Below are 14,183 nucleotides of genomic sequence, written 5' to 3'. Positions count from 1 at the left end.
CGTTTGCTCACCATCTACTCAGGTTAAAGCAGCGACTTCTAATGAAGATGTGGCACTGCTTGCACGAATTATGCTATGGGTTGCCAACTAGTCCGCGCGCGTTTCTTACCACACCATTTCTACTCAAGGTTATTCGGGCAAGTATAATATTCCTCATGAGCAATACGCATATATTTGAAGCCGCCTATACGAGGAATTCTATTCTGCATAAAATAGCCTGAACAGGTAGCTGATAGTGAAGATTATTATTGCCTTGGGGCTTGCTTTATCCCGTCCATTTTTATAGCTGCCCTTTTCGGCGCAAGGGCGAATGTTAAGAGTGGCGACGACAAGGCTCTTCTATCCACTGTCGTTTGGCCCATGTTTGTGCCTGGGAGAGAGCATTTTTTTACTTTAATGTTTTTGCTGATACGCTATGAGCCATGGCTAGGAGATTACTAACTCTTCAAGTTCAGTCTGTTCGGGAAAATAGTATCTGGGATCGACAGATGTCACTCAAAGATGCCGACGTAAATTACTGGAGGAATTGTCGTAGTAATATGCATGCATATATATCAGTACATAAAGATTCTCGCTGGAATATGCCATATGTGCCACTGGATTACAATGAAAAGGTGAAAGTATACTAACTGCAATTATGATCTTCTCCAATTATGTATTCTCTCAAAGGCTCATTTTGGTTTTGGGTGGTATACGAAGTAAATAAGTATGCAGGGGCCACACTTCGTTTCTATTTTCAGATGCATTGTACACCTAAAAGGTGTTGGCGTAAACATGAAAAACTGAGGAAAGCCAAAGTCGTACATCTTTATCCATTTGCAGCTAGTTTCTTGATATGTCAGAGATTACGATATACTTTAAAGTCACATCATCACCACCATGGTTTTTAGAGTAGGAACCTTAGTGTCCAACACTTATCATGTTGCTATATCTCCAACGAAAAGATTGTAACAAAATCGCCCTTTCTCGGCTTCGTGAGTATAAAGAAACATATTTAGCGGGAAATTTCTAAAAGAACCTTATCTATTAGCCCACATTGGTAGACCAGCGTCAAATTCTAGTGTGAAGCTTGAAAATAGGTTGCTGGTACAGACTGTCCCAACGAGGAAGCTAAAAGAAATGAGGTTATATCTCCGATCTTGTGCTACAACATACATGGAGTTCCATACTAGATCCATCGTCAGCATCTTTAGCTCGTGAGACCTATAAATAAGCTTGAACATCTATATTCTTTTAGTCTTGGCATCACCCCGGGCCTTGCTATTCGGAGATCTTTAGTTCAAATTCCAGATCAATTATCGTCGGCCTTTAAATAGCTCTATAATCTCATCTTTTCGGAAAACGAAGTTTTTATTCATTCTTAATGATAAGATTATCAGTTTTCCTTTCTTTCTCCCTGTAGTGCTGGCTACCCCAGCCGCTGAGAAACGGGCAGGGCTTGCTCCTCTCATCGCGACAGCCAAAGAGCAGGATCTCATCGCCGATCAGTATATTGTCAAGTTTAAAGAAGGCAGCTCCCCCCACACTATTGATGAAGCTATTACTAGCATTACATCTGAAGCCCACCACGTCTTTCAACATGTCTTCCGCGGCTTCGCTGGAAAGTTCGACCAATCTACAATTGATCTTCTTCGCAGCCACCCTGATGTAAGTCTAAAAATTCTCCACAGGTCTGAACATCAGTTGCATATGGACTTAGCAAATTTCTTTATAGGTTGAATATATTGAGCGAGATGCTGTTGTCAGGGTAAATGCGTTCGTCTCACAGACCGATGCCCCTTGGGGCTTAGGCCGCGTTTCTCATATTGCTCTTGGGAGTACCACCTACGTCATTGATACTGGTGTTGATGCTACTAACCCCGTAAGCAGAATAACATTTTAAAGATGAAAGATATCAAGTATTGGTAGCAGCTAACAAAGATACTGATTATAGGAATTTGAAGGCCGCGCCACGCTTCTTAAGAGCTTTGTTCCAGGCGAGGACACAGACGGTAACGGTCACGGCACCCATATCCCAGGCACTATTGGCAGTGTTTCAGACGGTATTGCAAAAAAGACTCTGATATTTGGTGCAAGGTTCTTTATGACGATGGAGCGGGCTCAACCTCCGATACCATTGCTGGCATGGAATATGTTGCCAGTGACACTCAGACCCTCAGCTGTCCCTACGGCACCGTCGTCAACATGTCTTTTGGTGTCAATACCTTTTCCAATTCTAGTAATCAAGCCGCCGCTTCTTTGGTCTCTTTTGGTCTCTTCTTGTCTGTCGCTGCTGGTAACAGTGGTGTAGATGCTGCTAATGTCTCTCCTGCCTCTGAGCCCACCGTCTGTACTGTCGGTGGAACAAACTCGACTGATGCTCGAGTTGACTGGTCCAACTACGGCGCTGTCTTGGACATCTTTGCCCCCGGACAGGACGTCCTCTCTACTTGGCTTGACAATACAACCGAAGTCCTCTGGGGCACTTCAATGGCTGCCCCCCATATTACTGGCCTTGGAGCTTATCTCTTAGCGCTGGAGGGCCCCGATTCCCCGCGGCGCTTTGCTCGCGTATTCAAGAGCTTTCTGGACATGACCTCCTTTCCAATGTTCCATCTGGCACCATTAACGCTATTGCTTTCAACGGCAATCCTTCGGGTTGAAAGGCATGAACCAGTCAATAAAAGAGGGGGTAAATAAGAAATACAGGAGAATGGCCCATCCGATATACGGATCGGCCGGTAGAGATGTTCTTGAGCTGAAGATGTTTAAAGACGCTTCTCAAAGCTACAGCATGAATTACTATTACGGGTATATATTTCACGAGTGCTTAATCTGTACTCCCTATTCTCTGTAAGAGTTTACGCTAGAATAATTCCATCCACTACAATTCATTTCGCCACAAGCATTTGGTCGAATTTTTATATGTCTGCTATCCTGTCCATCAAGCGCCAATTCAGTATTTCTTTTCTTTGTATCAAATCTGGGCGTAAGAAAATATCCCAAAAGCCGTGATAGTCAAGTAGTTCACACAGCAGCTGTGGAGGTCAGTCATCAATAGACAATATTGTATAAATCCAATTGCTTCTCCTCGCAGACAAACATTCTTTTTAGGGACTATAGATACTATAGATTCTGTAAGGATACATCCATGTAGCCATTATGTTATAAGATGCTTGTAAGCTTAGTACATGTATCCTTGACTCAGGTTACAACTGCATGGGGCATACCTGTATTAGGTAATCTTCTTACCAGCAGACCACTAATTCAAGTGCTAGCTATTATGGTCCAACGGTTAAGACATCAGTTTGTGGAATTTCTACAAACCACTGAAGACCGAGGTTCGACTCCTCGTAATGGCACAAGAACATGTTTTTTTATACTTTTTTGGTGGCAAGCAGTGATGACTTGGCGTAGAACTCAGCGTGACGTCTGGGCGGCTTAGAAGAATCGCACCCAAACTACAGCAGAGTACATGTACATAGGTATGCACGCATATTCTATCAAATGAATGATATACGACGGCACTGTTTACAATATTTCACCTTATTTCTCCGCTTTACTTAGATATATGTCAATCTCAGTTTCAATCCAACTACATAGGACTATCCTCCGCGTGCGGCCACTCCATACACCTATATGTGCCTGTCATTCAATGGAACTTTAATTGGGAGCACCCGCCTTCCAACAGCAGTTAAAATCGAGATCCTCCGCACTTATTACGGGGCTGGATGGAAGGCCGAGACCTTTGTCATACTTGCCGCTGCAAAACCCCGGGTCGTCGCTGCAGGTACCGCCGACCGCCTCACAAGGGTTTTTTCCCGCCCAGGGATTGTTTCTTGCCATGCATCCTACGATGTGATTAGCACAAAGAAAATAGATTAAGACGACTTTCCAGTAGTGACAACCCGTAGGTTGAAACACTAGTGATGTTAGTATTATAGATTGACTTGCATATATAACTAGCTGTGAGCTTACCTGAGGGTGATGATAAAGGCTAAAGAGCGCATTGTAAAGGTTATATTGAAGCTTGGTGAAATTTCGACAATTTGCTGTAATAGAAGTTGGAAGATTTAAGAAGCTTGATGAGTTTCTGGCATTGTCGGGGGCAGAAATCGTTCAATTTATAGACGAAAATACAATGGTTATTTACGGGGAACCTATTTCAAATTATTGATGCATTACGAAAGACTAATGATGTTGACTCAGGCAAAGTTTCAAATGACGATACTCTCATGCCTCTATGAGAAGAAGATTTGCTATTTTACTCTCGACATATATGATATAATGTCTCTATGAGAAGAAGATCTGCTGGCTTACTATCCATGGAATATAGTAGCCTGTAATTGTTAACTAGAGAGAATAAGATATAAAGGTGGATTATGATAGCTTATGTCTTAGACATATCTCACATCTTTCAATTATATCATATACCAATAGGTACTCAAAGCTCGCATTATGGTAAGACAATATATGGGCTATATAATAAGGTTATTTATGAGATCGCCATGATATTTTATTTTCGCGTCAGGTGAGATACTTTTCATTCAGTACTATTACTCACGGTTATAGGAATCAGACTAATCATCATGACGTATCACCTATGAAGAGGAGGCATTCCAAGGGATAGACAATAGTCGGCTAGATTTATATCGGCTGATCGGATTTTGCTGTTATATTTACACAAGTGCTAGGTAGGTTTAGAATAACGCGATACTTTGACAACTTGGCGCAGTATGCAGAGTGATTGCTGGCTTGTCACTATTAGCTGTAATAGATAATATCAGTATTGCCTGGAGATGGAGCCAACACTACTTTCATGATATCGTGTGGCATAAATTTCCAAGTATATTGTACTATGTACTAAGGAGTGAATCGCCGGACGTAAATATCCAACAATATATGTGAATTCCCAGCTTTACTGAGAGCCACCCTTGCGGCCCGCCTCGCGAGCTTTCTCGCTGCCAGGTTCAAAAGATCCTCCCGAGGCTTTTCCTCCTTGAGAAGCTATTTCGCGCTATTTTGTTATGTAAAAGTTAGTACGTATAATATATGTAATTCTATGATGACGTGTAATAACTGACCTGCTTATCAGCATCCATGGAAGCGAAGCCGCCGCTGTGGCTGGCCTGTCCGCCCTTGGAAGCAATATTTTGAACCTCTTCTTTGGGTCTTTTGATGGTCAGCTGCAAGATCTAAAATTGCTCTAGGAGGCCATACCGGTTAGCAAAATTGCCGGGGTTATTATCTGCCATGATGAATTATCAAGCTTGGTTTGCTGCTGGAGATCGTAGTAAATGCTCTGACGAAATCTATAGAATGTGCGTTTGCAGAATGGGAAATTGCTGGAATCAAATCAAGATATTTATGTTTCAATCTCTTATTGATATTTTCTTTTATGTCTTTTCTTTATTTCCCGTTTATAAATTTACAGCCAAGTAGTTGTCGTCATCAACTGCTCTACGTAGCGTCTAAGGTCACTCTCTTGTGTACACTACCGATCAACGCTCACTTCATTTCAAATCCGTCTTATTCTATGACGGCCAGATATTCGACATTATGACGTGGAATAAGGAAAAATGTAGAAGAATTTCGATGTTGTAAGCATGAAGACGATCGTAGTTGCCACGTCTAGGTACGCGCGATCAGTCAATACGTTAATTGCTCCACCTCGGCCAGAGCGATTCCTTTGCAATAATTTACTGCTTTATTAACGCAGCTTCTATAAAAGTGCATGCAGATACATGTTCCTGGTAGCCCACCTTAGTTTAAACTTTAAGATCGATGTAATTAGCCACAGACTCAAATTGCTTGTATAAATGACGCCATGCAAAGGAGTAATGTTTTCATGTGACATATAACACTAAACTTTGCGCATTGCAAACGATTGATGTCAGTTTCTGGAATAATTTCTCCGATTTATATCGCAAAACGGTACCACGGCAATCTCAGGAGCAAATATCACATGTTTTATTGTCCACTCTATGGATATTTACATCATTAGATTCTCGAAAAGGCAGAGAAATGGCGTCTATCGACGACTCGGCGCGGCCATTTGAGTTGTAGGGTAATGAGGCGAGCAGAGCATTGGTAACTAGTACAACGTACTCGTGGTGAAGATGCATCTGCCAGCTCCTACAATTGAGCATTGATACATCCTATAGCACTTTAGTAGGATATGTTAATTTTACTACTTGTGAATATAATGCTTTTGCAACTGCTCCTGGATTCACATTACGATGCGATGACACTAATGTGGATAAACGCTGACTAATACTGGCGTTGCATTACATGTACACTAGCACCGTTCATTATGGCAGCCATTTTCTTCTCATTTGTTAAAGAAATTCTTGGATATAAGACCCTGGGCTATGAACAGGCCTCGCAACCGCCAGCCTCGACCCTCGGGGCAAAACGAGTCCCGGGGAAGAGGAAGAGGCCGAGGAGGATCGTCCAACTTGGGACGTCGAGCCCCTGGAACACCCCAACAAGCTGCCGGCATCGTCCCGACCTCCAGACAGGTTGTGGCTGGTGCTGCTGTTTTCATTATTTTAAAAGAAGATCAGCCGACGGGCCAAGAAACTCAGGGCATCGTGCAAGATGTCCTCACTTCTGGAGACCACCCGCGTGGGATCAAAGTCCGGCTGCGCAATGGTCAAGTCGGCAGGGTGCAGAGACTTGATGACGGCTCCTCCGAGCCATCAACCGGGACGGCTATGGCTTCCAATGCCTCGAGCTCGCGATTCAGTAGCCGATACACTGATATCAGAAACGACGAAGATTTTGACTATCTGGAAGGACCGCCCCCGAGGAGCTTGGCAGATTATATGCCGGCTTTGGATGAGCCCGCGGCCAATACATCTTCAGGCGAAGATGGAGGCGCTCGCATTATTGAGGACATCATTATCTGCCCAATTTGCGAGGCATTCGAGGGTGATGAGGCTGCTGTTACACATCATCTCGATCGAGAGCACTTGAGTTAGAGGAACGCATTTCGAGATGTCATTTTTTATTTTTGGAATGGCTAGGACATACCTCACGCATGCTGGATATATGTGTACAGATACCTACTGGAAAGCTACAAGTACGGCGCTAAAGGCGTTTAGAAGTTGATGATTTTATTCTCTTTTTCCCAGTGCAGCTATTTTTGGCTGTGCACGAGTACAGAGATGGAATGACGAAGCGATTTAAACGAACCAGGATGGCGGCTGACTTGAGTTCGCATTCACACCTACCCTTGATCCCTCGCAGGCGATTGCATGCATTTTCGGTTCGCATTGAACCAGGTATCCGCAGCCTTGCATGCATGATCTCAATCTCAGTCTCCAGGGCGTCCCGAAAAAGCCGGCAAAACGGGGGCCGGGGTGCCCGTAATTTTAGCAGGCTGGACAAGCAAGGGCGAAGCAAGTGAAACCAGCCCAGCTCCAGTTCTTTGCTGGGCACGTCGTAAATAGCGATATTCACACAATTATTAGCCCCTGGCGATGAATGCTCAGGAATGTGAGGTTGTTGCTATTTGCGTCTGGGAGGAAACACCACTGAAAAGGTAGCTACCGGGTCAGAGAAAAGTAGTTTTCTGGTAAAGGAAGCTGTGCACCGCACCGTGAAATTGCACCCGTTAGCTGCTGACTTGACTATTGATGTTTTAGGCTTGCCGTAGAAGAAATTGGGGAGCTAGGCAGTATTACGAAGTACCTAGCTGTATGTACCGCGGGAGCAAGCAGACAATACGGGCCAAGTACAAGTTTAGGAGCAGCGCTTGGGCTCCTCGACAAAGGCAAAAGACTAAACATAGAGTAGATAATTACGATAAACACTACGTATTAAAGCACAATACACCCTTATTTTGTCTTGAATAGCCCTCATGGCGGCGCAATTGCATGCATCGTCCCAGGGTCTGCTGTGCCTTTGTTCCTTTGTTTGTTCCAAACGCCCATTCACGCGTGGCTTAGCGCGGCCTGGGACCGGATTTTCCTAAACCCGCGCCTTGCGATTGGCTGCGCCGGCTCCTCGCTCTCCACGTAATCAGTCCTGCCACCTTGCTCTAGTGGGCTGTTGCTCCTAGCACTCAATGCCGCTCAGATAGCCAGCATAGCCTAGCCTGCAAGGTGACCTGCCACTTCTCCTTAACTCTCCAACCAGATCTCCTCTTTCGCCAATCAACCCTCCCAGCATCTCCTCATCGGCAAGGCCCTCATCGCGACTCGCCTGCCGCCGCGTTTCTTTTCTTCCTTTCGATCCTTTTTCTCGTTTTACTTAGTTCTTCGTCTCGTGCCGCTTTGGCGCATGGAAGCTGTTGACGGCCTCGTCCTCCGCCCCTCGAGCCTGAAGCTAGCTCTACCTAATCTCAACACCGATATTGTGAGCCGCGGCAATTTCGATAGGCGGCTGCCCTAGGAGTATCGAGTCGACGACGGCCCATATTATCTTATTGTTGGTTACTCTGGCGCAATGGCGCCTTTACCCATCAAGTTCCAGGAGCTGGTCCAGCTCAGCAGCCTGGGCGTGGACACGCAATCCATCGGCTTCAACTCCTGCGTAAGTGGCTCTTTCCGGCGTATCACAGAATGAAAAAGCAACAAAAACCAGTATGCTAACCTGTACGCGCGTTTGGAAACAAACAGACACTAGAGTCAGACTCGTTCGTTTGCATTCGGGAAAAGAAGAACGAAGCCGCCCAGCCCGAAGTTGTCATTGTTGAGCTCAAGAATGGCAACCACGTAACACGCAGGCCTATCAAGGCCGACAGTGCCGTCATGCACTGGAACAAACAAATCATTGCTCTAAAGGCCCAGTCCAGGACTCTTCAGATCTTCGACCTCGAGCAGAAGAAGAAGCTCAAGTCCTGCACAATGAACGAGGATGTTCAGTTCTGGAAGTGGATCAGCGAATCCACTCTAGGCCTCATCACAACCAGCAGCGTCTACCACTGGGACGTCTACGACGCTTCTCAAGATGCGCCTGTCAAGGTCTTTGAGCGCAATGCTAACCTCAACGTGCGTCAATTTACCTTATGTGCCGTATTACTCCCCCCACTAACTTGCTACTGCAACAGGGCTGCCAAATCATCAACTACCGAGTTAACACTGATGGAAAGTGGATGGTTGTGGTCGGCATCTCGTCCCAGCAGGGCCGTGTGGTTGGTGCCATGCAGCTGTACTCCAAGGACCGAGGCATCAGCCAGGCCATTGAGGGTCATGCCGCTGGCTTCGGCACTTTGAGACTGGATGGTGCCCCTCAGGACACCAAGATCTTCAGCTTCGCTGTGCGAACCGCCACTGGTGCCAAGCTGCACATTGTCGAGGTCGACCACCCAGATTCGAACCCAGTCTTCCAGAAGAAGGCTGTCGATATCTTCTTCCCGCCTGAGGCAACCAATGACTTCCCCGTCGCCCTGCAAGTCTCGCAAAAGTATGGCGTCATCTTCATGGTCACCAAGTACGGTTTCATCCACTTGTACGATCTCGAGACGGGCTCATCCATCTTCATCAACCGTATCTCTAGCGAGACCATCTTCACGAGCTGCGCTGACGATGACTCTTCGGGTCTTGTTGGTATCAACCGCAAGGGCCAGGTCCTCTTCGTCACCATCGATGATTCAACGATTATCCCCTACCTGCTTGAGAATCCCGCTAACACAGAGATTGCCATCAAGCTGGCGTCAAGAGCTGGCCTCCCCGGTGCGGATAATCTCTACGCAAAGCAGTTTGACCAGCTTTTCAACAGCGGAAACTACCTCGAAGCTGCCAAGGTCGCCGCCGGCTCGCCCCGTGGCTTTTTACGTACGACCGAGACGATCGAGAAATTCAAGCGCCTGCCTAGCCAGCCTGGTCAGATGGCTATTACACTGCAGTACTTCGGAATGTTGCTTGACAAGGGTTCGCTGAATCGATATGAAACTCTTGAGCTCGCTCAGCCTGTCCTGCAGCAGAACCGAAAGCACCTTTTGGAGAAATGGTTCAAGGAGGGCAAGCTGGACTGCTCTGAGTCGCTTGGTGACATGGTGCGACCGTACGACGTCAACCTGGCACTGAGCATCTACCTTCAGGCCAACGTCCCCAACAAGGTTATTGCTGGATTTGCCGAGACTGGCCAATTCGAAAAGATTCTGCCATATGCTGCTCAAACAGGACACCAGCCCGACTACATCCAGCTTCTCCAGCACATCATTCGTACCAACCCCGACAAGGGAACTGAGTTTGCCACTGCTCTCGCGAACAACGAGCAGGGCCCTCTGATTGATCTGGAGCGCGTTTGCGACATCTTCCAGTCTCAGGGTATGGTTCAACAGGCTACTGCCTTCCTGCTTGATGCCCTCAAAGAGAACAAGCCTGAGCACGCTCGTCTCCAGACCCGACTCCTGGAGATGAACCTGATGCACGCCCCTCAAGTTGCCGAGGCCATCCTCGGTAACGACATGTTCACACACTTCGACAAGGCCCGAATTGCTCAGCTGTGCGAACAGGCTGGCCTGGCTCAAAAGGCCCTGGAGCTGTACGAAGATCCTGAGGCTGTCAAGCGCGTCATCGTCAACATCCCTGGCGCTCCCAACTTCAACCCCGAGTGGCTGTCCACCTTCTTCGGTAAGCTGTCTGTCGAGCAGTCTCTTGATTGCCTTGATGCTATGATGAAGCACAACATTCGCCAAAACTTGCAGTCGGTTGTGAACATCGCCACCAAATACTCCGAGCTTCTTGGAGCTGTCCGCTTGATCGATTTATTCGAGAAGTACAAGACATTCGAGGGTCTTTTCTACTACCTCGGTAGCATTGTCAATCTTTCCGAGGATCCTGATGTACACTTCAAGTACATTGAAGCTGCTACCAAAATGGGCCAGTTTAACGAAGTTGAGCGTATCTGCCGTGACAGCACCCACTACAACCCTGAGAAGGTGAAGAACTTTTTGAAGGAAGCCAAGCTGCCTGAGCAGCTGCCTCTCATCATCGTGTGCGATCGCTTCAACTTTGTACATGATTTGATCCTGTTCCTCTACCAGAACCAGCAATTCCAGGCCATCGAAGCCTATGTTCAGCGGGTCAACCCATCTCGAACCCCCGCCGTCATTGGTGGCTTGCTCGATGTTGACTGCGAAGAGAGCATCATCAAGCAGCTCCTCACGACCGTTGATGCTCAGCAGATTAACATTGACCAGCTTGTGTCTGAGGTCGAGACTCGAAACCGCTTGAAGCTTCTGCTGCCCTTCCTTGAGGCCACTCTTCAGGCTGGTAACCAGCAGCAAGCTGTCTACAATGCTCTGGCCAAGATCTACATCGACTCCAACAACAACCCCGAGAAATTCCTCAAGGAGAACGATCAATATGACACCCTTGTTGTCGGTAAATACTGCGAGAAGCGAGATCCTAACCTGGCGTACATTGCCTACTCCAAGGGTCAGAATGATCTGGAGCTTGTCAACATCACCAACGAAAACTCCATGTACAGAGCTCAGGCTCGATACCTCCTGGAGCGAGAAGACACTGAGCTCTGGCGCTTTGTCCTCAGCGAGAACAACATCCACAGACGATCTGTTGTTGACCAGGTCACCGCAACTGCTGTCCCCGAGTCTACCGACCCAGCCAAGGTCTCTGTTGCTGTTTCTTGCTTTTTGGAGAATGACCTACCTCTGGAGCTTATTGAGCTTTTGGAGAAGATTGTTCTTGAGCCTTCTCCTTTCAGCGATAACCAGAACTTGCAAAACTTGCTCATGTTTACTGCTGCCAAGGCAGACAAGGCCCGCGTGATGGACTATATCCATAAGCTGAACGAGTACAACGCTGATGAAATCGCTACCGCCTGTATCGACGTTGGTCTCTTTGAGGAAGCCTTTGAGATTTACAAGAAGGCCGACAACAAGTCTGCTGCTGTCAACGTTCTTGTTGAGCATGTTGTCAGCATTGACCGGGCCCAGGCATATGCTGAGGAGGTTGACCTTCCCGAGGTCTGGAGCAAGGTTGCCAAGGCTCAGCTGGATGGTCTTCGCATCACTGATGGTATCGAGTCATACATCAAGGCTGAGGATCCTTCCAACTATGCTGAGGTGATTGAGATTGCCACTCATGCTGGAAAGAACGAAGACCTTGTCAAGTATCTCCGCATGGCCCGCAAGACCCTTCGCGAGCCTGTTATCGACACGGCCCTCGCCTTCTGCTACGCCAGACTCGAGCAGCTCTCGGAGCTGGAAGACTTCCTGCGTGCCACTAATGTGGCTAACATTGAAGAATCCGGTGACAAGGCTTACGAAGAGGGACTGTACGAGGCATCCAAGATCTTTTACACAAGCATCTCCAACTGGGCTAAATTGGCCACCACCCTGGTGCATCTCGATGACTACCAAGCCGCCGTTGAGTGTGCTCGCAAGGCAAACAACATCAAGGTGTGGAAGCAGGTCCACGAAGCCTGCGTGGAGAAGAAGGAATTCAGACTTGCCCAGATCTGTGGTCTCAACTTGATTGTCGATGCTGAGCAGCTTCAAGAGCTTGTCAAGGATTATGAGCGCAACGGATACTTTGATGAGCTCATCAGCCTGCTTGAGCAGGGCCTGGGTCTTGAGCGCGCTCACATGGGCATGTTCACCGAGTTGGGTATCGCGCTGTCCAAGTACCACCCGGAGCGTCTCATGGAGCACATCAAGATCTTCTGGTCCAGAGTCAACATGCCCAAGATGATCCGTGCGTGCGAGGAGGCGAATCTGTGGCCTGAATTGGTGTTCTGTTACTACCACTATGACGAGTTTGATAACGCTGCACTGACTGTTATCGAGCGACCCGAGAACTCGTGGGACCACCAGCAATTCAAGGAGATTGTGGTCAAGGTTGCCAACTTGGAGATCTACTACCGTGCGATCAAGTTCTACGTTGAGCAGCACCCATCACTGCTCACTGACCTGCTGGCTGCTCTTACAACTCGTGTCGATGTTAACCGTGTTGTCAAGATGTTCCAGAAGAACGACAGTCTGCCGCTTATCAAGCCCTTCCTTCTGAATGTCCAGACTCAGAACAAGCGCATTGTCAACGAGGCCGTCAACGATCTGCTGATTGAAGAGGAAGATTACAAGACCCTGCGTGACTCCGTGCAGAACTATGACAACTACGATGCCATGGAGCTGGCTGGTCGCCTGGAGAAGCATGACCTGATCTTCTTCCGCCAAATTGCCGCTAGCATCTACCGCAAGAACAAGCGCTGGGAGAAGTCAATTGCCCTTTCAAAGCAAGACAAGCTCTACAAGGATGCTATCGAAACAGCTGCCATTTCCACCAAGAACGACATTGTTAACGATCTTCTCAGATACGTATGTTGCCACTTCCGATACCCATTTTATTCCGTAATGATGCTAACTTTAAACCTTAGTTTGTTGACATTGGTCACCGTGAATGCTACACGGGCATGCTGTATGCCTGCAATGATCTCATCCGACCTGATCTTGTCCTGGAGCTCTCATGGCGCAATGGTCTCAATGACTTCACCATGCCGTATATGATTAACATGCTCTCCCAGCAGACCAAGGAGCTCGCACTGCTCAAGGCCGATAACGAGTCACGCAAGTCCAAGGAGAAGGAGCAAGAGAAGACTGAGGATAACACACCCATCCTGGGTGCTGGTAGACTCATGATTACCGCTGGACCTGGCGGAAACGCTCCTCCTGCGCAATATGGCCAAGCTAATGGCTTTGCCCCCCAACCCACTGGTTTTGCGCCCCAGCCCACTGGCTACAACTACTAGATGCAATTGCCAGTGTGGGTTAACGCACCATACTTAGTACCAACATATAATGCGTAATCTTTTCGCTGTGGCATAGCTGGCTGCAACGCAGCCTAGCCAGGTTCGAGCGAAGCATGGTGGGAGAGCTAGACGGGCAATATGGGACTGATGATGACGACGCGTGAGCTTTTTGTTTTTAAGGGGCTCCTTCATCGAGCTATAATGATGGATTAGAGATACAAAAAAAGAGTTCATCGTCTAGAAGGAGACGACGAACCTCGGGCTCGGAGTCTCATAAGTCACGGATTCTTTTTTCTTCTTTTTCCTTTGCAGTTAGAGTGGCGGATGAGAAAAAATCTTTTTTCTTTTCTGAATTTTGGCGGAAGTGACGCGGAATGGGAATTTGCTAGGCTGCGAATTTGTATGATAGGCAATTTAAACTTTTTGTTATTTCTCATTCCGGCTTTGTGCGATTTATTGTGATATTGTGACGTGAGCTTTGTAAA

General features: G+C 47.3%; 4 protein-coding genes and 1 non-coding gene across 5 annotated transcripts; 4 read left to right on the top strand and 1 right to left on the bottom strand.

The window, feature by feature from the left end:
* Positions 1–422: 422 nt before the first annotated feature.
* On the top strand, positions 423–2,679 carry GGI43DRAFT_433205 (S8 family peptidase; the record flags this gene model as incomplete). Its single annotated transcript, XM_083209703.1, has 5 exons — positions 423–509; positions 1,372–1,647; positions 1,715–1,861; positions 1,934–1,991; positions 2,057–2,679. 5 exons carry the CDS (start codon positions 423–425, stop codon positions 2,677–2,679), a joined length of 1,191 nt encoding a protein of 396 aa, XP_083062200.1.
* A 577-nt stretch (positions 2,680–3,256) lies between these two features.
* On the top strand, positions 3,257–3,341 carry GGI43DRAFT_t84. Its single transcript has one exon. It is a non-coding gene; the product is annotated as a tRNA-His (tRNA).
* A 1,556-nt stretch (positions 3,342–4,897) lies between these two features.
* On the bottom strand, positions 4,898–5,250 carry GGI43DRAFT_433203 (con-10 family general stress protein; the record flags this gene model as incomplete). The annotated part of the gene is made up of 3 exons (XM_083209702.1): positions 5,200–5,250; positions 5,064–5,151; positions 4,898–4,996 (listed from the first exon to the last, which is right to left on the bottom strand). Exons 1-3 carry the CDS (start codon positions 5,232–5,234, stop codon positions 4,898–4,900), a joined length of 222 nt encoding a protein of 73 aa, XP_083062199.1. The 5' UTR covers positions 5,235–5,250.
* Positions 5,251–6,259: 1,009 nt separating this feature from the next.
* Positions 6,260–7,058, top strand: GGI43DRAFT_334429 (YwbE family protein). The gene has a single exon (XM_083202018.1). The coding sequence runs from the start codon at positions 6,351–6,353 to the stop codon at positions 6,960–6,962; it is 612 nt and encodes a 203-aa protein (XP_083062198.1). The 5' UTR covers positions 6,260–6,350; the 3' UTR covers positions 6,963–7,058.
* Positions 7,059–8,217: 1,159 nt separating this feature from the next.
* GGI43DRAFT_334367 (clathrin heavy chain) lies at positions 8,218–13,837 on the top strand. The gene is made up of 4 exons (XM_083202016.1): positions 8,218–8,517; positions 8,604–8,975; positions 9,035–13,267; positions 13,327–13,837. The coding sequence occupies exons 1-4, from the start codon at positions 8,431–8,433 to the stop codon at positions 13,696–13,698; spliced, it is 5,064 nt and encodes a 1,687-aa protein (XP_083062197.1). The 5' UTR covers positions 8,218–8,430; the 3' UTR covers positions 13,699–13,837.
* Positions 13,838–14,183: the final 346 nt, after the last annotated feature.

Source organism: Trichoderma evansii (genome assembly GCF_050947405.1).
Source record: "Trichoderma evansii strain SZMC 28006 chromosome Unknown GGI43scaffold_6, whole genome shotgun sequence".
NCBI classification, from domain to species: Eukaryota; Fungi; Ascomycota; class Sordariomycetes; order Hypocreales; family Hypocreaceae; genus Trichoderma; species Trichoderma evansii.
This window is presented reverse-complemented; position numbering and strand designations above follow the sequence as displayed.

Excerpts from the sequence above, each read along its gene's own strand:
- GGI43DRAFT_334429 (XM_083202018.1), top strand. The coding sequence starts at position 6,351 with ATGAACAGGCCTCGCAACCGCCAGCCTCGACCCTCGGGGCAAAACGAG.
- GGI43DRAFT_334367 (XM_083202016.1), top strand. The coding sequence starts at position 8,431 with ATGGCGCCTTTACCCATCAAGTTCCAGGAGCTGGTCCAGCTCAGCAGC. Across the intron at positions 8,518-8,603 it reads CCATCGGCTTCAACTCCTGC|ACACTAGAGTCAGACTCGTT; the intron begins GTAAGTGGCTCT and ends GGAAACAAACAG. Across the intron at positions 8,976-9,034 it reads AGCGCAATGCTAACCTCAAC|GGCTGCCAAATCATCAACTA; the intron begins GTGCGTCAATTT and ends CTACTGCAACAG.